The sequence below is a fragment of the Copidosoma floridanum genome, unplaced genomic scaffold (assembly GCF_036245765.1).
Source record: "Copidosoma floridanum isolate Cflo_tuat_1 unplaced genomic scaffold, Cflo_Japanese_pri ptg000021l, whole genome shotgun sequence".
NCBI classification, from domain to species: domain Eukaryota; kingdom Metazoa; phylum Arthropoda; class Insecta; order Hymenoptera; family Encyrtidae; genus Copidosoma; species Copidosoma floridanum.
The window spans coordinates 27,372,274-27,394,978 of record NW_028321898.1 but is presented as its reverse complement, the minus strand read 5'-3'; the positions used below and the strand labels follow the sequence as shown (position 1 = coordinate 27,394,978).

Here is a 22,705-nt window from a genome sequence, read left to right as displayed (position 1 = left end):
GAAGAAAAAACTAAATGGCACCAATGGCACTCTGTGCCGGAGTGCTTCGCGCCGTTTCTTTTTCCAAGAAGATGCTCGAACTGAGAGTTGAAATCAGCGATTTTTGATTTTCAATATACTGAGAATAAAAGACCGAATGGGCAACGAAAAATTCAAGAAAGCTTTGTTGGGCGGAAAGAGATAAAGCTTTTTCTTTTTACGTTACTTTCTCAGCAGAGCCTTGTTGTTTATCAAACTCGAATAGTTTTTACTTTCTTGTTTGACACGCGCAAACAAATCTTCGACGAGGACAGAAAAATCGATACAATAATGCATGTATTTTACACAATACATGACATTTCGCGAGGAAATACAGACCCACGAGTATTGATAAAATGTAACTCGTGTTAAGGTTATTTTAGAAATTCATTAAAAATCCATTAAGATAAACGACGCTTAATCCAATGAGGTGCCGGCTGCTTTTTCGACTTTTGGTCTTACAAGGCTTTCACTTTTCAGCTATTTGGACTCATTACTAAAAATGACATCACCCACTACGTTCTGAACAACAAAATCTCCTTAAACCTAACAGTACGACAACAAATTTCGAACGAGCACTACCTCCATTAGAAAACGTTGTCATGCAGAAGTACAGAATATCTTTGGAATGTGGAGACACATCGAGCTTACGTTCTAAAAAGACTCCCGACGGTTTTACTCATGATTGGAATGTTTGGATCAAAGGAGCCAACGACGCACCGATACATCATTACATAGATAAAGGTAAGAACGACTTTAATACTTCTTTTCTGCAAAAGTATATTTTTAGTATTACTCGAATAAAACTGTATTTCAGTGGTATTCAATCTTCACGAAACATTTCCGAAACCAAAGAGAGTCATAAAAGAGCCTCCGTACTGTCTCACGGAATCTGGCTACGCCGGTTTTGATATTCCAATTCACGTGTACTTGAAAAACAAAAATGAACCGAAACGCTTTGACATCCTGTATAATCTCAATCTCGACACTACAACTCCAACTGTTAGTCACCGTTCGTTGCATAATGAGATCATTGTTAATCCTACTGAAGAATTTAGGAAAAAGTTGCTGAAAGGTGGTGCCGTAAGTATTTTTTTGTTCAATCATTTTGCACCAAAAGGACAATCCATTGGGATTAAACACAAAATTCTATCTGTTACACCAGATGCCCACAAACGTTGGTAATCCGTTGGAAAAGAACCAGATGAAAACGCTGTCATTGGTTGGCAAACCCAAGCTCAGTGGTAACTCCGAAGCGAGGAAACGTAAAATTGAAGAGCCCAAAACTTCGAATCAATTTACAGATCTGTTTGGTCCTCCAATTAAGACTGCAAAGCTTATGTATCAGGAGAATAAGAAAACTGTTAGTCACGGTTCGTTGCATGAGGCGATTGTTAATCCCACTGAAGAATTGAGGAAAAAGTTGATGAAGGGTGGTGCCGTAAGTATTTTTTTGTTCAATCATTTTGCACCAAAAGGACAATCCATTGGGATTAAACACAAAATTCTATCTGTTACACCAGATGCCCACAAACGTTGGTAATCCGTTGGAAAAGAACCAGATGAAAACGCTGTCATTGGTTGGCAAACCCAAGCTCAGTGGTAACTCCGAAGCGAGGAAACGTAAAATTGAAGAGCCCAAAACTTCGAATCAATTTACAGATCTGTTTGGTCCTCCAATTAAAACTGCAAAACTCACGCAGGAGATCAAGAAAACGTCCGAAAAACCAAACAGTTTGAAAGCTCCTGCAGTCCCAGAAAAGTCCGACAAAGTTGACAAGAGTACAAAAGTTAAACATAGCTCCCACAAGGATAGCAAAAAGGAGAAGAAAGAGAAGGAAAAAGATGGAGTCAAGGACAAGGAGAAGAGTAAAGATAAGTCAAAAAGATCTTCAAGTCCCAGTGTCAGTAAGGTATGTCTAATTATTCGTTTGGTTGAAAATATCAATGAAATGGATTGTTATATTTAATGTTCTTCCTTTAGGCGAGTCAACACAGTTCGGATAAAAGGTCTTCCAAGGATAAAACATCTTCACTTGCTCCAACTGTTAAGCGGTTGTCCTCGCGATCGTCAAAATCCAAAGAAAAAGAAATTAAAAAACATCCCAAAAATGACAAGGACAGGAAAAAAGAAGAGAAATCAAAGGGCAGCTCTAAAAGCACAAGAGATGAAGTTAAAACTGAAAGGAGCGGAAAAGAAAGTAAAAGCGAGCGTAAGGAAGAAAGGAAGAAACACGAAGGAGATCGGGATAAGGAAAAAAATGACAAAGTACGAGACAAAAGTGAGGATAAAGATGGAGTAAAGAGCATCGCGAAGAAGGGCGAAAAGCCTTCGAAAGGAGAGAAGAAATCAGAAACAAAACCGAGAAAAGAGGAAAAGAAATCGTCAAAGACTTTGAAAGAAGATGTGAAGCCTAAAGAAGAAAAAATTTTGAAGCCGAAGAAAATAGAAATTAGTAAGAAAGAAAAGTCGAAAGAGTCAAAGAGTGAAAAATCCGACAAATCTGAAAACAAGTACCGAAGCAAAGACAAAAAAGAGAAGAGGGATGGCAGTCAGGAAAGAGAAAAAAAGGATAATCGTGAGAAGTCAAAAAGTTCCAGTGAATCTAAAAGTAGCAAAATTACGCATCCCATTCTCATGATTACCCCTGTAAGTATATAATCACTCTCTTGGTACCTTCTTGTTTTGTATTTTCAATAAATCAATCAATGTAGTGCACAACTTTGAATTTTAAGTTATTAATAGTCAGCTTGTTGCATGAAAACAAAGATACGATGAATTTTCTAAAATTCTTCGTATACCAATGCATACATAAAATATTGCTCAGATCAACTTTGTTCGAATTTTTTTTTTTTTTTTTTTTTTTCTACACGATAAAAAAATGTTTAAAAATTATTTAGGGGGCGTTTAAATGGTGTCTGCTTATCTGGCTTGAAGCTGATAAGAGTGGGAGAGAGGTTAGGTGTGATCGCGTGGTCAGCCTTTCTTGTACGAGCTTCAAGCCAGTGCCGGTCTGCAGGCAGACGCCATTTAAACGCACCCTTGCTCTGGTTGGTACAAATATATAAGTCAGTCAGACTTTGAAAGTTCATAGGATGAAATAATTATTTTTTACAGGTAACAAAGCGCATATTAGAAATTGTAGATATGGACGATAGCGACTCGAATTCGTTTGCCGGAGATTCAGATATGGAGGCAAGACAGAACAATGGTGGCACTCAGGAAAAAAAATGGCTGCCACCGGCAAAGCCACTGACACCGACTCCAATGGACGATAAGAAACATCAAACTGATATGAAGCACGACTGGTCGAAGGGCAGACAAGAAGAAATGGAGAAGCGGGAGAGAGACATTTTCGGTGAGTTTGGAGTTTTCATTTTTTTACTTTCATTAGGTATTTGGTTATGGCTTCCAAAAACGAGGAATAAATAATTGTCAAGTTAAAAGCGAATCAAAAAACTTTCTGTAACGTATAAGTAATACGTATCTCAAGTTTAATGATTGCGCTTGGGTGGATATGAACAATAAGGTGCTAGTTCAATTAAAGTTTATAATTGGTAAAAGTACGACACGATTCCTTGATATTGATTGGCTAAAATCTAATGATAATTATAATCTGAAAAATGATAAAAATTCGATTTGTCAGTAAAATGTGAAGATTTTCTTCTTTATCGTCAAAACTGTAATTTTTTTTAATTTGGCTTAGCTTAATTGTCACACCTTACGCCTCCCAAGTGACGATTAAATACTATGAGATCTGCCTGTGTAAAATTTGGGTGAGTTCAAAAATTACCGATCGTCACTTATTCCAAAATTATGAAACAACTTGTACTGATAATTGAATGAGCACACTATTGTTTCCACAACTTATCAAATTTTCTGAACATTTTTGGAACGAACGGTAATTTTCGAACGCGACCATATTTTTTATATTATTACTTCATATTCGGCTCCTATTATAAGATTCATCTTTAAAAAGAGATTTGGCATGGCCGTGAAAACCATCAGAACTAAGTACTAAACTTATGAAAAGTTGCGTGCAATTGTTTGAACGTAAGATAGCGAACAAACTTTTGCCCTCGCATGTACACTTGCACGTAACTTTTCACGAGTTGTCAAAAACTTATAAGATGACCCTCGTGATGATCCATTTACGATTAAGGAGTGAAAACATAAATCCTCCGAATTTTGAACCAATTGTAAACATGAAGAGATTAACGCGAATGGTCGGGTTTTCTTGTGATCAAAAAAATCATGTAGCACGCATACCGAGGCATACTAGGGAAACTCGAAAGAAAGAAAAATAATTGTCTTACTGCATCGATCGCGGGAAATCTACAATTTGATTATTTATTTAGCACCGAAGCTTAGAGAACAAGGAAAATATCCTACAAATCCTCCATTAAGTACTGACTTTGAAATTAATATTATTTCAACTTCTCTCTCAAGGTTCGGAAGATGAAAAAGACAGCGTACCCGTGAAAACGATCAAGGACTACGATCACTCAATTCTACCTGAAGCAAGCGATCCAAACTATCTGTTGCACTTGCTAAAGCTCCAACGAAAAATCAACGCGATGGAGGACGTTGAGCCTCAGGCACTGTTCGAAATCGCGCAGTTGATATTTGAAACAGGAAAGTACAATCGGGAAGAAAATATCATTGACTTTGATCTGTACCAACTGGACAGGCGCACTCTAGAGCTGATCCACGAAATAATCCTTCCCCTTGGTTTTGACTGATCTATACTATATAGGCTAGCAAAAGCTATACATGTAAATAATATATAAGTATCGTTATTTGTAACGACGCATGAGTTTTCTTTTATTCATTTTATACTTTCGTTTTAATTCAATATAATGTGTTAAGTACGTGTGACAATGTATTTTTTATTGATTTTATATTTATAATTAAAAATATTGACGTTTCTGTTCACAAAAGTATAAACCTTTCTTGTATTTTCTGTTTAGAAAAAAATAAAAATTTATTTTCAATTTACCATTTTGCTGAATTTTTACCCAAAAAGCACCCCGTTCAAAAATTTAAATTTCTATTATCTTTACAAGTATAGTAATGCACTAGTACTTACTTTTTTTTTTCTTTCTTTTTTTTTTTTATGAAGCTATATTCACGAATCGCTTATATCGTTAAATAAAGTGTCGAAAAAACAGTGATAAACAAAATGAGTTTTGAGAGTTAAAAAAAAAAAAAAAATCAATACTCTGGAAAGAAAAACAGTTTTGTAAAAGTCCACTCAACGATATATTGTATTGTTTTTTTTTTGCAGATGTAAACACCTGCAACAATGTATTCGCAATTCGTAAATTCAAGGAATTTCACTTGCCGTATGTTATTCGCATGTTGTAAATGTTACTTGTAAATATATTTTACATCACACATGCCTTTACTTACACATGACTGCACGAAGTTTACATATATACTTTTCGCATAGTTTAATCTCTCTTATCGAACAATCAAACCTACCTTATCTTGCGAGAAAAGTCCGACTTACCCGATCCGAATAGAATACAGTGCTCTCAAATGTGACTGGCAAACTTACGGGAAATTCAAATTGGCTATATGAAGCAAGACGCAAAACCCCAGATAACTCGACAACATTTCATACACCATAACTTGATAAATTAATCCTAAGTTATTTAACCCAATAACTCAACGCACCTTAAAGCAGTATCACAAGCTTTACTAATTAATAAAATACATTAAACAATAACGCAAGCGCCTATCCCCACACAACCCGGGGCGCTTACTGGCCACTTTGTTTTTTAATATAATAAATAAAATAACAGAAGCGCCAATCCCCACACAACCCGGGGCACTTACTGGCCGCTTTGTTTATAAATTAAAAAAAAAAAAATAATACTAGCGCCTATCACCACACAACCCGGGGCACTTTTTGGTTGCTTTGTTTTTTAATATAATAACTAAAATAACAGAAGCGCCAATCCCCACACAACCCGGGGCGCTTACTGGCCGCTTTGTTTTTTAATATAATAAATAAAATAACAGAAGCGCCAATCCCCACACAACCCGGGGCGCTTACTGGCCGCTTTGTTTATAAATTAAAAAAAATAAAATAATACTAGCGCCTATCACCACACAACCCGGGGCACTTTTTGGTTGCTTTGTTTTTTAATATAATAAATAAAATAACAGAAGCACCAATCCCCACACAATCCGGGGCGCTTACTGGTCACTTTGTTAACTAATATAAAAAAAAATAACACATGCACCAATCCCCACACAACCCGGGGCGCTTACTGGCCGCTTTGTTTATAAATTAAAAAAAATAAAATAATACTAGCGCCTATTACCACACAACCTGGGGCGCTTACTGGCCGCTTTGATAATTGATTAAATAAATAAAATAACAAGCGCCAATCACCACACAACCCGGAGCGCTTACTGGCCACTTTGTTTTTTAATATAATAAATAAAATAACAGAAGCGCCAATCCCCACACAACCCGGGGCGCTTACTGGCCGCTTTGTTTTTTAATATAATAAATAAAATAACAGAAGCGCCAATCCCCACACAACCCGGGGCGCTTACTGGCCGCTTTGTTTATAAATTAAAAAAAATAAAATAATACTAGCGCCTATCACCACACAACCCGGGGCACTTTTTGGTTGCTTTGTTTTTTAATATAATAAATAAAATAACAGAAGCGCCAATCCCCACACAACCCGGGGCGCTTACTGGCCGCTTTGTTTTTTGTAGCTCTTGTTCAAGCTTTGATCTGATTTTTAATTTAGTTTTTTATCGAAAAAAAAAAATTTTAATTTATTTTTAAACGAAAATGATACGAATAAGTTACCGATAAGCACAACAAATTCCAAACCCAAATAACACATAAATTCACATTGATTGAGTAATTTTGAAAAAAATACAGAAAAATGCATAAAGCACGTATAGTTTCAAATGGATGGAAAAAAAGGAACATTCTTCTCTTTACCTACATTTTTCAATAAAATAAACGTAGCCTTTGTTTGAGCTTCGATCTGATTTGTAATAAGCCTCGACGAAGTTTAGTTTTTATCGAAAAACAAAAATTTAAATTAATTTTTGATGAAAATGACATCAACAAGTCACCGATAAGCACAACGAATTCCAAATCCAAATAGAACCAAAATTCACATTGATCGAGTAGTTTTGAAAAAAAAATACAGAAGAACGCATAAATGCCCGTAGTTGAGCGCGAAAATGTCCAATTTATTATCGGCGTAAGGCTGAGCCGATGATGATGCGTGCATTGTACCGAAACATATTTTCGGAGCAACTTATGACGTGACTACACATGCATGTGGCTATGCGTGGAGAACCGCGATAACGGGCGAAGACAATTATCAAACGATTTAGATAAATTGAATACAATCGGGGAAAGAAACTTCTCGTAAAACTACTGTTGGGGCCTACAAGCAACAAGGTATCGATTTGATTTACTTTTCCACAAAGTCCGTTTATACGTTATCTCATTTTCGAGTGCAGGCTTTTATCTCTAGCGTCGTAGATTTTCAATACGACTCGAAACAACAGTAGGTATGTGGGTAAAGTGAGCACAAAGAGTGAAGAAAAAACTAAATGGCACCAATGGCACTCTGTGCCGGAGTGCTTCGCGCCGTTTCTTTTTCCAAGAAGATGCTCGAACTGAGAGTTGAAATCAGCGATTTTTAATTTTCAATATACTGAGAATAAAAGACCGAATGGGCAACGAAAAATTCAAGAAAGCTTTGTTGGGCGGAAAGAGATAAAGCTTTTTCTTTTTACGTTATTTTCTCAGCAGAGCCTTGTTGTTTATCAAACTCGAATAGTTTTTACTTTCTTGTTTGACACGCGCAAACAAATCTTCGACGAGGACAGAAAAATCGATACAATAATGCATGTATTTTACACAATACATGACATTTCGCGAGGAAATACAGACCCACGAGTATTGATAAAATGTAACTCGTGTTAAGGTTATTTTAGAAATTCATTAAAAATCCATTAAGATAAACGACGCTTAATCCAATGAGGTGCCGGCTGCTTTTTCGACTTTTGGTCTTACAAGGCTTTCACTTTTCAGCTATTTGGACTCATTACTAAAAATGACATCACCCACTACGTTCTGAACAACAAAATCTCCTTAAACCTAACAGTACGACAACAAATTTCGAACGAGCACTACCTCCATTAGAAAACGTTGTCATGCAGAAGTACAGAATATCTTTGGAATGTGGAGACACATCGAGCTTACGTTCTAAAAAGACTCCCGACGGTTTTACTCATGATTGGAATGTTTGGATCAAAGGAGCCAACGACGCACCGATACATCATTACATAGATAAAGGTAAGAACGACTTTAATACTTCTTTTCTGCAAAAGTATATTTTTAGTATTACTCGAATAAAACTGTATTTCAGTGGTATTCAATCTTCACGAAACATTTCCGAAACCAAAGAGAGTCATAAAAGAGCCTCCGTACTGTCTCACGGAATCTGGCTACGCCGGTTTTGATATTCCAATTCACGTGTACTTGAAAAACAAAAATGAACCGAAACGCTTTGACATCCTGTATAATCTCAATCTCGACACTACAACTCCAACTGTTAGTCACCGTTCGTTGCATAATGAGATCATTGTTAATCCTACTGAAGAATTTAGGAAAAAGTTGCTGAAAGGTGGTGCCGTAAGTATTTTTTTGTTCAATCATTTTGCACCAAAAGGACAATCCATTGGGATTAAACACAAAATTCTATCTGTTACACCAGATGCCCACAAACGTTGGTAATCCGTTGGAAAAGAACCAGATGAAAACGCTGTCATTGGTTGGCAAACCCAAGCTCAGTGGTAACTCCGAAGCGAGGAAACGTAAAATTGAAGAGCCCAAAACTTCGAATCAATTTACAGATCTGTTTGGTCCTCCAATTAAGACTGCAAAGCTTATGTATCAGGAGAATAAGAAAACTGTTAGTCACGGTTCGTTGCATGAGGCGATTGTTAATCCCACTGAAGAATTGAGGAAAAAGTTGATGAAGGGTGGTGCCGTAAGTATTTTTTTGTTCAATCATTTTGCACCAAAAGGACAATCTATTGGGATTAAACACAAAATTCTATCTGTTGCACCAGATTCCCACAAACGTTGGTAATCCATTGGAAAAGAACCAGATGAAAACGCTGTCATTGGTTGGCAAACCCAAGCTGAGTGGCAACTCCGAAGCGAGGAAACGTAAAATTGAAGAGCCCAAAACTTCGAATCAATTTACAGATCTGTTTGGTCCTCCAATTAAAACTGCAAAACTCACGCAGGAGATCAAGAAAACGTCCGAAAAACCAAACAGTTTGAAAGCTCCTGCAGTCCCAGAAAAGTCCGACAAAGTTGACAAGAGTACAAAAGTTAAACATAGCTCCCACAAGGATAGCAAAAAGGAGAAGAAAGAGAAGGAAAAAGATGGAGTCAAGGACAAGGAGAAGAGTAAAGATAAGTCAAAAAGATCTTCAAGTCCCAGTGTCAGTAAGGTATGTCTAATTATTCGTTTGGTTGAAAATATCAATGAAATGGATTGTTATATTTAATGTTCTTCCTTTAGGCGAGTCAACACAGTTCGGATAAAAGGTCTTCCAAGGATAAAACATCTTCACTTGCTCCAACTGTTAAGCGGTTGTCCTCGCGATCGTCAAAATCCAAAGAAAAAGAAATTAAAAAACATCCCAAAAATGACAAGGACAGGAAAAAAGAAGAGAAATCAAAGGGCAGCTCTAAAAGCACAAGAGATGAAGTTAAAACTGAAAGGAGCGGAAAAGAAAGTAAAAGCGAGCGTAAGGAAGAAAGGAAGAAACACGAAGGAGATCGGGATAAGGAAAAAAATGACAAAGTACGAGACAAAAGTGAGGATAAAGATGGAGTAAAGAGCATCGCGAAGAAGGGCGAAAAGCCTTCGAAAGGAGAGAAGAAATCAGAAACAAAACCGAGAAAAGAGGAAAAGAAATCGTCAAAGACTTTGAAAGAAGATGTGAAGCCTAAAGAAGAAAAAATTTTGAAGCCGAAGAAAATAGAAATTAGTAAGAAAGAAAAGTCGAAAGAGTCAAAGAGTGAAAAATCCGACAAATCTGAAAACAAGTACCGAAGCAAAGACAAAAAAGAGAAGAGGGATGGCAGTCAGGAAAGAGAAAAAAAGGATAATCGTGAGAAGTCAAAAAGTTCCAGTGAATCTAAAAGTAGCAAAATTACGCATCCCATTCTCATGATTACCCCTGTAAGTATATAATCACTCTCTTGGTACCTTCTTGTTTTGTATTTTCAATAAATCAATCAATGTAGTGCACAACTTTGAATTTTAAGTTATTAATAGTCAGCTTGTTGCATGAAAACAAAGATACGATGAATTTTCTAAAATTCTTCGTATACCAATGCATACATAAAATATTGCTCAGATCAACTTTGTTCGAATTTTTTTTTTTTTTTTTTTTTTTTTTTACACGATAAAAAAATGTTTAAAAATTATTTAGGGGGCGTTTAAATGGTGTCTGCTTATCTGGCTTGAAGCTGATAAGAGTGGGAGAGAGGTTAGGTGTGATCGCGTGGTCAGCCTTTCTTGTACGAGCTTCAAGCCAGTGCCGGTCTGCAGGCAGACGCCATTTAAACGCACCCTTGCTCTGGTTGGTACAAATATATAAGTCAGTCAGACTTTGAAAGTTCATAGGATGAAATAATTATTTTTTACAGGTAACAAAGCGCATATTAGAAATTGTAGATATGGACGATAGCGACTCGAATTCGTTTGCCGGAGATTCAGATATGGAGGCAAGACAGAACAATGGTGGCACTCAGGAAAAAAAATGGCTGCCACCGGCAAAGCCACTGACACCGACTCCAATGGACGATAAGAAACATCAAACTGATATGAAGCACGACTGGTCGAAGGGCAGACAAGAAGAAATGGAGAAGAGGGAGAGAGACATTTTCGGTGAGTTTGGAGTTTTCATTTTTTTACTTTCATTAGGTATTTGGTTATGGCTTCCAAAAACGAGGAATAAATAATTGTCAAGTTAAAAGCGAATCAAAAAACTTTCTGTAACGTATAAGTAATACGTATCTCAAGTTTAATGATTGCGCTTGGGTGGATATGAACAATAAGGTGCTAGTTCAATTAAAGTTTATAATTGGTCAAAGTACGACACGATTCCTTGATATTGATTAGCTAAAATCTAATGATAATTATAATCTGAAAAATGATAAAAATTCGATTTGTCAGTAAAATGTGAAGATTTTCTTCTTTATCGTCAAAACTGTAATTTTTTTTAATTTGGCTTAGCTTAATTGTCACACCTTACGCCTCCCAAGTGACGATTAAATACTATGAGATCTGCCTGTGTAAAATTTGGGTGAGTTCAAAAATTACCGATCGTCACTTATTCCAAAATTATGAAACAACTTGTACTGATAATTGAATGAGCACACTATTGTTTCCACAACTTATCAAATTTTCTGAACATTTTTGGAACGAACGGTAATTTTCGAACGCGACCATATTTTTTATATTATAACTTCATATTCGGCTCCTATTATAAGATTCATCTTTAAAAAGAGATTTGGCATGGCCGTGAAAACCATCAGAACTAAGTACTAAACTTATGAAAAGTTGCGTGCAATTGTTTGAACGTAAGATAGCGAACAAACTTTTGCCCTCGCATGTACACTTGCACGTAACTTTTCACGAGTTGTCAAAAACTTATAAGATGACCCTCGTGATGATCCATTTACGATTAAGGAGTGAAAACATAAATCCTCCGAATTTTGAACCAATTGTAAACATGAAGAGATTAACGCGAATGGTCGGGTTTTCTTGTGATCAAAAAAATCATGTAGCACGCATACCGAGGCATACTAGGGAAACTCGAAAGAAAGAAAAATAATTGTCTTACTGCATCGATCGCGGGAAATCTACAATTTGATTATTTATTTAGCACCGAAGCTTAGAGAACAAGGAAAATATCCTACAAATCCTCCATTAAGTACTGACTTTGAAATTAATATTATTTCAACTTCTCTCTCAAGGTTCGGAAGATGAAAAAGACAGCGTACCCGTGAAAACGATCAAGGACTACGATCACTCAATTCTACCTGAAGCAAGCGATCCAAACTATCTGTTGCACTTGCTAAAGCTCCAACGAAAAATCAACGCGATGGAGGACGTTGAGCCTCAGGCACTGTTCGAAATCGCGCAGTTGATATTTGAAACAGGAAAGTACAATCGGGAAGAAAATATCATTGACTTTGATCTGTACCAACTGGACAGGCGCACTCTAGAGCTGATCCACGAAATAATCCTTCCCCTTGGTTTTGACTGATCTATACTATATAGGCTAGCAAAAGCTATACATGTAAATAATATATAAGTATCGTTATTTGTAACGACGCATGAGTTTTCTTTTATTCATTTTATACTTTCGTTTTAATTCAATATAATGTGTTAAGTACGTGTGACAATGTATTTTTTATTGATTTTATATTTATAATTAAAAATATTGACGTTTCTGTTCACAAAAGTATAAACCTTTCTTGTATTTTCTGTTTAGAAAAAAATAAAAATTTATTTTCAATTTACCATTTTGCTGAATTTTTACCCAAAAAGCACCCCGTTCAAAAATTTAAATTTCTATTATCTTTACAAGTATAGTAATGCACTAGTACTTACTTTTTTTTTTCTTTCTTTTTTTTTTTTATGAAGCTATATTCACGAATCGCTTATATCGTTAAATAAAGTGTCGAAAAAACAGTGATAAACAAAATGAGTTTTGAGAGTTAAAAAAAAAAAAAAAATCAATACTCTGGAAAGAAAAACAGTTTTGTAAAAGTCCACTCAACGATATATTGTATTGTTTTTTTTTTGCAGATGTAAACACCTGCAACAATGTATTCGCAATTCGTAAATTCAAGGAATTTCACTTGCCGTATGTTATTCGCATGTTGTAAATGTTACTTGTAAATATATTTTACATCACACATGCCTTTACTTACACATGACTGCACGAAGTTTACATATATACTTTTCGCATAGTTTAATCTCTCTTATCGAACAATCAAACCTACCTTATCTTGCGAGAAAAGTCCGACTTACCCGATCCGAATAGAATACAGTGCTCTCAAATGTGACTGGCAAACTTACGGGAAATTCAAATTGGCTATATGAAGCAAGACGCAAAACCCCAGATAACTCGACAACATTTCATACACCATAACTTGATAAATTAATCCTAAGTTATTTAACCCAATAACTCAACGCACCTTAAAGCAGTATCACAAGCTTTACTAATTAATAAAATACATTAAACAATAACGCAAGCGCCTATCCCCACACAACCCGGGGCGCTTACTGGCCAATTTGTTTTTTAATATAATAAATAAAATAACAGAAGCGCCAATCCCCACACAACCCGGGGCACTTACTGGCCGCTTTGTTTATAAATTAAAAAAAAAAAAATAATACTAGCGCCTATCACCACACAACCCGGGGCACTTTTTGGTTGCTTTGTTTTTTAATATAATAACTAAAATAACAGAAGCGCCAATCCCCACACAACCCGGGGCGCTTACTGGCCGCTTTGTTTTTTAATATAATAAATAAAATAACAGAAGCGCCAATCCCCACACAACCCGGGGCGCTTACTGGCCGCTTTGTTTATAAATTAAAAAAAATAAAATAATACTAGCGCCTATCACCACACAACCCGGGGCACTTTTTGGTTGCTTTGTTTTTTAATATAATAAATAAAATAACAGAAGCACCAATCCCCACACAATCCGGGGCGCTTACTGGTCACTTTGTTAACTAATATAAAAAAAAATAACACATGCACCAATCCCCACACAACCCGGGGCGCTTACTGGCCGCTTTGTTTATAAATTAAAAAAAATAAAATAATACTAGCGCCTATTACCACACAACCTGGGGCGCTTACTGGCCGCTTTGATAATTGATTAAATAAATAAAATAACAAGCGCCAATCACCACACAACCCGGAGCGCTTACTGGCCACTTTGTTTTTTAATATAATAAATAAAATAACAGAAGCGCCAATCCCCACACAACCCGGGGCGCTTACTGGCCGCTTTGTTTTTTAATATAATAAATAAAATAACAGAAGCGCCAATCCCCACACAACCCGGGGCGCTTACTGGCCGCTTTGTTTATAAATTAAAAAAAATAAAATAATACTAGCGCCTATCACCACACAACCCGGGGCACTTTTTGGTTGCTTTGTTTTTTAATATAATAAATAAAATAACAGAAGCGCCAATCCCCACACAACCCGGGGCGCTTACTGGCCGCTTTGTTTTTTGTAGCTCTTGTTCAAGCTTTGATCTGATTTTTAATTTAGTTTTTTATCGAAAAAAAAAAATTTTAATTTATTCTTAAACGAAAATGATACGAATAAGTTACCGATAAGCACAACAAATTCCAAACCCAAATAACACATAAATTCACATTGATTGAGTAATTTTGAAAAAAATACAGAAAAATGCATAAAGCACGTATAGTTTCAAATGGATGGAAAAAAAGGAACATTCTTCTCTTTACCTACATTTTTCAATAAAATAAACGTAGCCTTTGTTTGAGCTTCGATCTGATTTGTAATAAGCCTCGACGAAGTTTAGTTTTTATCGAAAAACAAAAATTTAAATTAATTTTTGATGAAAATGACATCAACAAGTCACCGATAAGCACAACGAATTCCAAATCCAAATAGAACCAAAATTCACATTGATCGAGTAGTTTTGAAAAAAAAATACAGAAGAACGCATAAATGCCCGTAGTTGCGCGCGAAAATGTCCAATTTATTATCGGCGTAAGGCTGAGCCGATGATGATGCGTGCATTGTACCGAAACATATTTTCGGAGCAACTTATGACGTGACTACACATGCATGTGGCTATGCGTGGAGAACCGCGATAACGGGCGAAGACAATTATCAAACGATTTAGATAAATTGAATACAATCGGGGAAAGAAACTTCTCGTAAAACTACTGTTGGGGCCTACAAGCAACAAGGTATCGATTTGATTTACTTTTCCACAAAGTCCGTTTATACGTTATCTCATTTTCGAGTGCAGGCTTTTATCTCTAGCGTCGTAGATTTTCAATACGACTCGAAACAACAGTAGGTATGTGGGTAAAGTGAGCACAAAGAGTGAAGAAAAAACTAAATGGCACCAATGGCACTCTGTGCCGGAGTGCTTCGCGCCGTTTCTTTTTCCAAGAAGATGCTCGAACTGAGAGTTGAAATCAGCGATTTTTAATTTTCAATATACTGAGAATAAAAGACCGAATGGGCAACGAAAAATTCAAGAAAGCTTTGTTGGGCGGAAAGAGATAAAGCTTTTTCTTTTTACGTTATTTTCTCAGCAGAGCCTTGTTGTTTATCAAACTCGAATAGTTTTTACTTTCTTGTTTGACACGCGCAAACAAATCTTCGACGAGGACAGAAAAATCGATACAATAATGCATGTATTTTACACAATACATGACATTTCGCGAGGAAATACAGACCCACGAGTATTGATAAAATGTAACTCGTGTTAAGGTTATTTTAGAAATTCATTAAAAATCCATTAAGATAAACGACGCTTAATCCAATGAGGTGCCGGCTGCTTTTTCGACTTTTGGTCTTACAAGGCTTTCACTTTTCAGCTATTTGGACTCATTACTAAAAATGACATCACCCACTACGTTCTGAACAACAAAATCTCCTTAAACCTAACAGTACGACAACAAATTTCGAACGAGCACTACCTCCATTAGAAAACGTTGTCATGCAGAAGTACAGAATATCTTTGGAATGTGGAGACACATCGAGCTTACGTTCTAAAAAGACTCCCGACGGTTTTACTCATGATTGGAATGTTTGGATCAAAGGAGCCAACGACGCACCGATACATCATTACATAGATAAAGGTAAGAACGACTTTAATACTTCTTTTCTGCAAAAGTATATTTTTAGTATTACTCGAATAAAACTGTATTTCAGTGGTATTCAATCTTCACGAAACATTTCCGAAACCAAAGAGAGTCATAAAAGAGCCTCCGTACTGTCTCACGGAATCTGGCTACGCCGGTTTTGATATTCCAATTCACGTGTACTTGAAAAACAAAAATGAACCGAAACGCTTTGACATCCTGTATAATCTCAATCTCGACACTACAACTCCAACTGTTAGTCACCGTTCGTTGCATAATGAGATCATTGTTAATCCTACTGAAGAATTTAGGAAAAAGTTGCTGAAAGGTGGTGCCGTAAGTATTTTTTTGTTCAATCATTTTGCACCAAAAGGACAATCCATTGGGATTAAACACAAAATTCTATCTGTTACACCAGATGCCCACAAACGTTGGTAATCCGTTGGAAAAGAACCAGATGAAAACGCTGTCATTGGTTGGCAAACCCAAGCTCAGTGGTAACTCCGAAGCGAGGAAACGTAAAATTGAAGAGCCCAAAACTTCGAATCAATTTACAGATCTGTTTGGTCCTCCAATTAAGACTGCAAAGCTTATGTATCAGGAGAATAAGAAAACTGTTAGTCACGGTTCGTTGCATGAGGCGATTGTTAATCCCACTGAAGAATTGAGGAAAAAGTTGATGAAGGGTGGTGCCGTAAGTATTTTTTTGTTCAATCATTTTGCACCAAAAGGACAATCTATTGGGATTAAACACAAAATTCTATCTGTTGCACCAGATTCCCACAAACGTTGGTAATCCATTGGAAAAGAACCAGATGAAAACGCTGTCATTGGTTGGCAAACCCAAGCTGAGTGGCAACTCCGAAGCGAGGAAACGTAAAATTGAAGAGCCCAAAACTTCGAATCAATTTACAGATCTGTTTGGTCCTCCAATTAAAACTGCAAAACTCACGCAGGAGATCAAGAAAACGTCCGAAAAACCAAACAGTTTGAAAGCTCCTGCAGTCCCAGAAAAGTCCGACAAAGTTGACAAGAGTACAAAAGTTAAACATAGCTCCCACAAGGATAGCAAAAAGGAGAAGAAAGAGAAGGAAAAAGATGGAGTCAAGGACAAGGAGAAGAGTAAAGATAAGTCAAAAAGATCTTCAAGTCCCAGTGTCAGTAAGGTATGTCTAATTATTCGTTTGGTTGAAAATATCAATGAAATGGATTGTTATATTTAATGTTCTTCCTTTAGGCGAGTCAACACAGTTCGGATAAAAGGTCTTCCAAGGATAAAACATCTTCACTTGCTCCAACTGTTAAGCGGTTGTCCTCGCGATCGTCAAAATCCAAAGAAAAAGAAATTAAAAAACATCCCAAAAATGACAAGGACAGGAAAAAAGAAGAGAAATCAAAGGGCAGCTCTAAAAGCACAAGAGATGAAGTTAAAACTGAAAGGAGCGGAAAAGAAAGTAAAAGCGAGCGTAAGGAAGAAAGGAAGAAACACGAAGGAGATCGGGATAAGGAAAAAAATGACAAAGTACGAGACAAAAGTGAGGATAAAGATGGAGTAAAGAGCATCGCGAAGAAGGGCGAAAAGCCTTCGAAAGGAGAGAAGAAATCAGAAACAAAACCGAGAAAAGAGGAAAAGAAATCGTCAAAGACTTTGAAAGAAGATGTGAAGCCTAAAGAAGAAAAAATTTTGAAGCCGAAGAAAATAGAAATTAGTAAGAAAGAAAAGTCGAAAGAGTCAAAGAGTGAAAAATCCGACAAATCTGAAAACAAGTACCGAAGCAAAGACAAAAAAGAGAAGAGGGATGGCAGTCAGGAAAGAGAAAAAAAGGATAATCGTGAGAAGTCAAAAAGTTCCAGTGAATCTAAAAGTAGCAAAATTACGCATCCCATTCTCATGATTACCCCTGTAAGTATATAATCACTCTCTTGGTACCTTCTTGTTTTGTATTTTCAATAAATCAATCAATGTAGTGCACAACTGTGAATTTTAAGTTATTAATAGTCAGCTTGTTGCATGAAAACAAAGATACGATGAATTTTCTAAAATTCTTCGTATACCAATGCATACATAAAATATTGCTCAGATCAACTTTGTTCGAATTTTTTTTTTTTTTTTTTTTTTTTTTTACACGATAAAAAAATGTTTAAAAATTATTTAGGGGGCGTTTAAATGGTGTCTGCTTATCTGGCTTGAAGCTGATAAGAGTGGGAGAGAGGTTAGGTGTGATCGCGTGGTCAGCCTTTCTTGTACGAGCTTCAAGCCAGTGCCGGTCTGCAGGCAGACGCCATTTAAACGCACCCTTGCTCTGGTTGGTACAAATATATAAGTCAGTCAGACTTTGAAAGTTCATAGGATGAAATAATTATTTTTTACAGGTAACAAAGCGCATATTAGAAATTGTAGATATGGACGATAGCGACTCGAATTCGTTTGCCGGAGATTCAGATATGGAGGCAAGACAGAACAATGGTGGCACTCAGGAAAAAAAATGGCTGCCACCGGCAAAGCCACTGACACCGACTCCAATGGACGATAAGAAACATCAAACTGATATGAAGCACGACTGGTCGAAGGGCAGACAAGAAGAAATGGAGAAGAGGGAGAGAGACATTTTCGGTGAGTTTGGAGTTTTCATTTTTTTACTTTCATTAGGTATTTGGTTATGGCTTCCAAAAACGAGGAATAAATAATTGTCAAGTTAAAAGCGAATCAAAAAACTTTCTGTAACGTATAAGTAATACGTATCTCAAGTTTAATGATTGCGCTTGGGTGGATATGAACAATAAGGTGCTAGTTCAATTAAAGTTTATAATTGGTCAAAGTACGACACGATTCCTTGATATTGATTAGCTAAAATCTAATGATAATTATAATCTGAAAAATGATAAAAATTCGATTTGTCAGTAAAATGTGAAGATTTTCTTCTTTATCGTCAAAACTGTAATTTTTTTTAATTTGGCTTAGCTTAATTGTCACACCTTACGCCTCCCAAGTGACGATTAAATACTATGAGATCTGCCTGTGTAAAATTTGGGTGAGTTCAAAAATTACCGATCGTCACTTATTCCAAAATTATGAAACAACTTGTACTGATAATTGAATGAGCACACTATTGTTTCCACAACTTATCAAATTTTCTGAACATTTTTGGAACGAACGGTAATTTTCGAACGCGACCATATTTTTTATATTATAACTTCATATTCGGCTCCTATTATAAGATTCATCTTTAAAAAGAGATTTGGCATGGCCGTGAAAACCATCAGAACTAAGTACTAAACTTATGAAAAGTTGCGTGCAATTGTTTGAACGTAAGATAGCGAACAAACTTTTGCCCTCGCATGTACACTTGCACGTAACTTTTCACGAGTTGTCAAAAACTTATAAGATGACCCTCGTGATGATCCATTTACGATTAAGGAGTGAAAACATAAATCCTCCGAATTTTGAACCAATTGTAAACATGAAGAGATTAACGCGAATGGTCGGGTTTTCTTGTGATCAAAAAAATCATGTAGCACGCATACCGAGGCATACTAGGGAAACTCGAAAGAAAGAAAAATAATTGTCTTACTGCATCGATCGCGGGAAATCTACAATTTGATTATTTATTTAGCACCGAAGCTTAGAGAACAAGGAAAATATCCTACAAATCCTCCATTAAGTACTGACTTTGAAATTAATATTATTTCAACTTCTCTCTCAAGGTTCGGAAGATGAAAAAGACAGCGTACCCGTGAAAACGATCAAGGACTACGATCACTCAATTCTACCTGAAGCAAGCGATCCAAACTATCTGTTGCACTTGCTAAAGCTCCAACGAAAAATCAACGCGATGGAGGACGTTGAGCCTCAGGCACTGTTCGAAATCGCGCAGTTGATATTTGAAACAGGAAAGTACAATCGGGAAGAAAATATCATTGACTTTGATCTGTACCAACTGGACAGGCGCACTCTAGAGCTGATCCACGAAATAATCCTTCCCCTTGGTTTTGACTGATCTATACTATATAGGCTAGCAAAAGCTATACATGTAAATAATATATAAGTATCGTTATTTGTAACGACGCATGAGTTTTCTTTTATTCATTTTATACTTTCGTTTTAATTCAATATAATGTGTTAAGTACGTGTGACAATGTATTTTTTATTGATTTTATATTTATAATTAAAAATATTGACGTTTCTGTTCACAAAAGTATAAACCTTTCTTGTATTTTCTGTTTAGAAAAAAATAAAAATTTATTTTCAATTTACCATTTTGCTGAATTTTTACCCAAAAAGCACCCCGTTCAAAAATTTAAATTTCTATTATCTTTACAAGTATAGTAATGCACTAGTACTTACTTTTTTTTTTCTTTCTTTTTTTTTTTTATGAAGCTATATTCACGAATCGCTTATATCGTTAAATAAAGTGTCGAAAAAACAGTGATAAACAAAATGAGTTTTGAGAGTTAAAAAAAAAAAAAAAATCAATACTCTGGAAAGAAAAACAGTTTTGTAAAAGTCCACTCAACGATATATTGTATTGTTTTTTTTTTGCAGATGTAAACACCTGCAACAATGTATTCGCAATTCGTAAATTCAAGGAATTTCACTTGCCGTATGTTATTCGCATGTTGTAAATGTTACTTGTAAATATATTTTACATCACACATGCCTTTACTTACACATGACTGCACGAAGTTTACATATATACTTTTCGCATAGTTTAATCTCTCTTATCGAACAATCAAACCTACCTTATCTTGCGAGAAAAGTCCGACTTACCCGATCCGAATAGAATACAGTGCTCTCAAATGTGACTGGCAAACTTACGGGAAATTCAAATTGGCTATATGAAGCAAGACGCAAAACCCCAGATAACTCGACAACATTTCATACACCATAACTTGATAAATTAATCCTAAGTTATTTAACCCAATAACTCAACGCACCTTAAAGCAGTATCACAAGCTTTACTAATTAATAAAATACATTAAACAATAACGCAAGCGCCTATCCCCACACAACCCGGGGCGCTTACTGGCCACTTTGTTTTTTAATATAATAAATAAAATAACAGAAGCGCCAATCCCCACACAACCCGGGGCACTTACTGGCCGCTTTGTTTATAAATTAAAAAAAAAAAAATAATACTAGCGCCTATCACCACACAACCCGGGGCACTTTTTGGTTGCTTTGTTTTTTAATATAATAACTAAAATAACAGAAGCGCCAATCCCCACACAACCCGGGGCGCTTACTGGCCGCTTTGTTTTTTAATATAATAAATAAAATAACAGAAGCGCCAATCCCCACACAACCCGGGGCGCTTACTGGCCGCTTTGTTTATAAATTAAAAAAAATAAAATAATACTAGCGCCTATCACCACACAACCCGGGGCACTTTTTGGTTGCTTTGTTTTTTAATATAATAAATAAAATAACAGAAGCACCAATCCCCACACAATCCGGGGCGCTTACTGGTCACTTTGTTAACTAATATAAAAAAAAATAACACATGCACCAATCCCCACACAACCCGGGGCGCTTACTGGCCGCTTTGTTTATAAATTAAAAAAAATAAAATAATACTAGCGCCTATTACCACACAACCTGGGGCGCTTACTGGCCGCTTTGATAATTGATTAAATAAATAAAATAACAAGCGCCAATCACCACACAACCCGGAGCGCTTACTGGCCACTTTGTTTTTTAATATAATAAATAAAATAACAGAAGCGCCAATCCCCACACAACCCGGGGCGCTTACTGGCCGCTTTGTTTTTTAATATAATAAATAAAATAACAGAAGCGCCAATCCCCACACAACCCGGGGCGCTTACTGGCCGCTTTGTTTATAAATTAAAAAAAATAAAATAATACTAGCGCCTATCACCACACAACCCGGGGCACTTTTTGGTTGCTTTGTTTTTTAATATAATAAATAAAATAACAGAAGCGCCAATCCCCACACAACCCGGGGCGCTTACTGGCCGCTTTGTTTTTTGTAGCTCTTGTTCAAGCTTTGATCTGATTTTTAATTTAGTTTTTTATCGAAAAAAAAAAATTTTAATTTATTCTTAAACGAAAATGATACGAATAAGTTACCGATAAGCACAACAAATTCCAAACCCAAATAACACATAAATTCACATTGATTGAGTAATTTTGAAAAAAATACAGAAAAATGCATAAAGCACGTATAGTTTCAAATGGATGGAAAAAAAGGAACATTCTTCTCTTTACCTACATTTTTCAATAAAATAAACGTAGCCTTTGTTTGAGCTTCGATCTGATTTGTAATAAGCCTCGACGAAGTTTAGTTTTTATCGAAAAACAAAAATTTAAATTAATTTTTGATGAAAATGACATCAACAAGTCACCGATAAGCACAACGAATTCCAAATCCAAATAGAACCAAAATTCACATTGATCGAGTAGTTTTGAAAAAAAAATACAGAAGAACGCATAAATGCCCGTAGTTGCGCGCGAAAATGTCCAATTTATTATCGGCGTAAGGCTGAGCCGATGATGATGCGTGCATTGTACCGAAACATATTTTCGGAGCAACTTATGACGTGACTACACATGCATGTGGCTATGCGTGGAGAACCGCGATAACGGGCGAAGACAATTATCAAACGATTTAGATAAATTGAATACAATCGGGGAAAGAAACTTCTCGTAAAACTACTGTTGGGGCCTACAAGCTCGAGGTATCGATTTGATTTACTTTTCCACAAAGTC

The 22,705-nt window shown here is 36.1% G+C and overlaps 3 protein-coding genes across 3 annotated transcripts; all 3 read left to right on the top strand.

Moving 5' to 3' along the window:
- Positions 1-501: 501 nt before the first annotated feature.
- Positions 502-5,017, top strand: LOC149374247 (uncharacterized). Its single transcript, XM_089594669.1, has 7 exons — positions 502-762; positions 836-1,101; positions 1,184-1,459; positions 1,542-1,931; positions 2,003-2,668; positions 3,137-3,377; positions 4,469-5,017. Exons 1-7 carry the CDS (start codon positions 621-623, stop codon positions 4,759-4,761), a joined length of 2,274 nt encoding a protein of 757 aa, XP_089450795.1. The 5' UTR covers positions 502-620; the 3' UTR covers positions 4,762-5,017.
- Positions 5,018-8,105: 3,088 nt separating this feature from the next.
- Positions 8,106-12,623, top strand: LOC106644847 (uncharacterized). Its single transcript, XM_089594673.1, has 7 exons — positions 8,106-8,366; positions 8,440-8,705; positions 8,788-9,063; positions 9,146-9,535; positions 9,607-10,272; positions 10,743-10,983; positions 12,075-12,623. Exons 1-7 carry the CDS (start codon positions 8,225-8,227, stop codon positions 12,365-12,367), a joined length of 2,274 nt encoding a protein of 757 aa, XP_089450799.1. The 5' UTR covers positions 8,106-8,224; the 3' UTR covers positions 12,368-12,623.
- A 3,088-nt stretch (positions 12,624-15,711) lies between these two features.
- Positions 15,712-20,229, top strand: LOC149374246 (uncharacterized). The gene is made up of 7 exons (XM_089594672.1): positions 15,712-15,972; positions 16,046-16,311; positions 16,394-16,669; positions 16,752-17,141; positions 17,213-17,878; positions 18,349-18,589; positions 19,681-20,229. Exons 1-7 carry the CDS (start codon positions 15,831-15,833, stop codon positions 19,971-19,973), a joined length of 2,274 nt encoding a protein of 757 aa, XP_089450798.1. The 5' UTR covers positions 15,712-15,830; the 3' UTR covers positions 19,974-20,229.
- Positions 20,230-22,705: the final 2,476 nt, after the last annotated feature.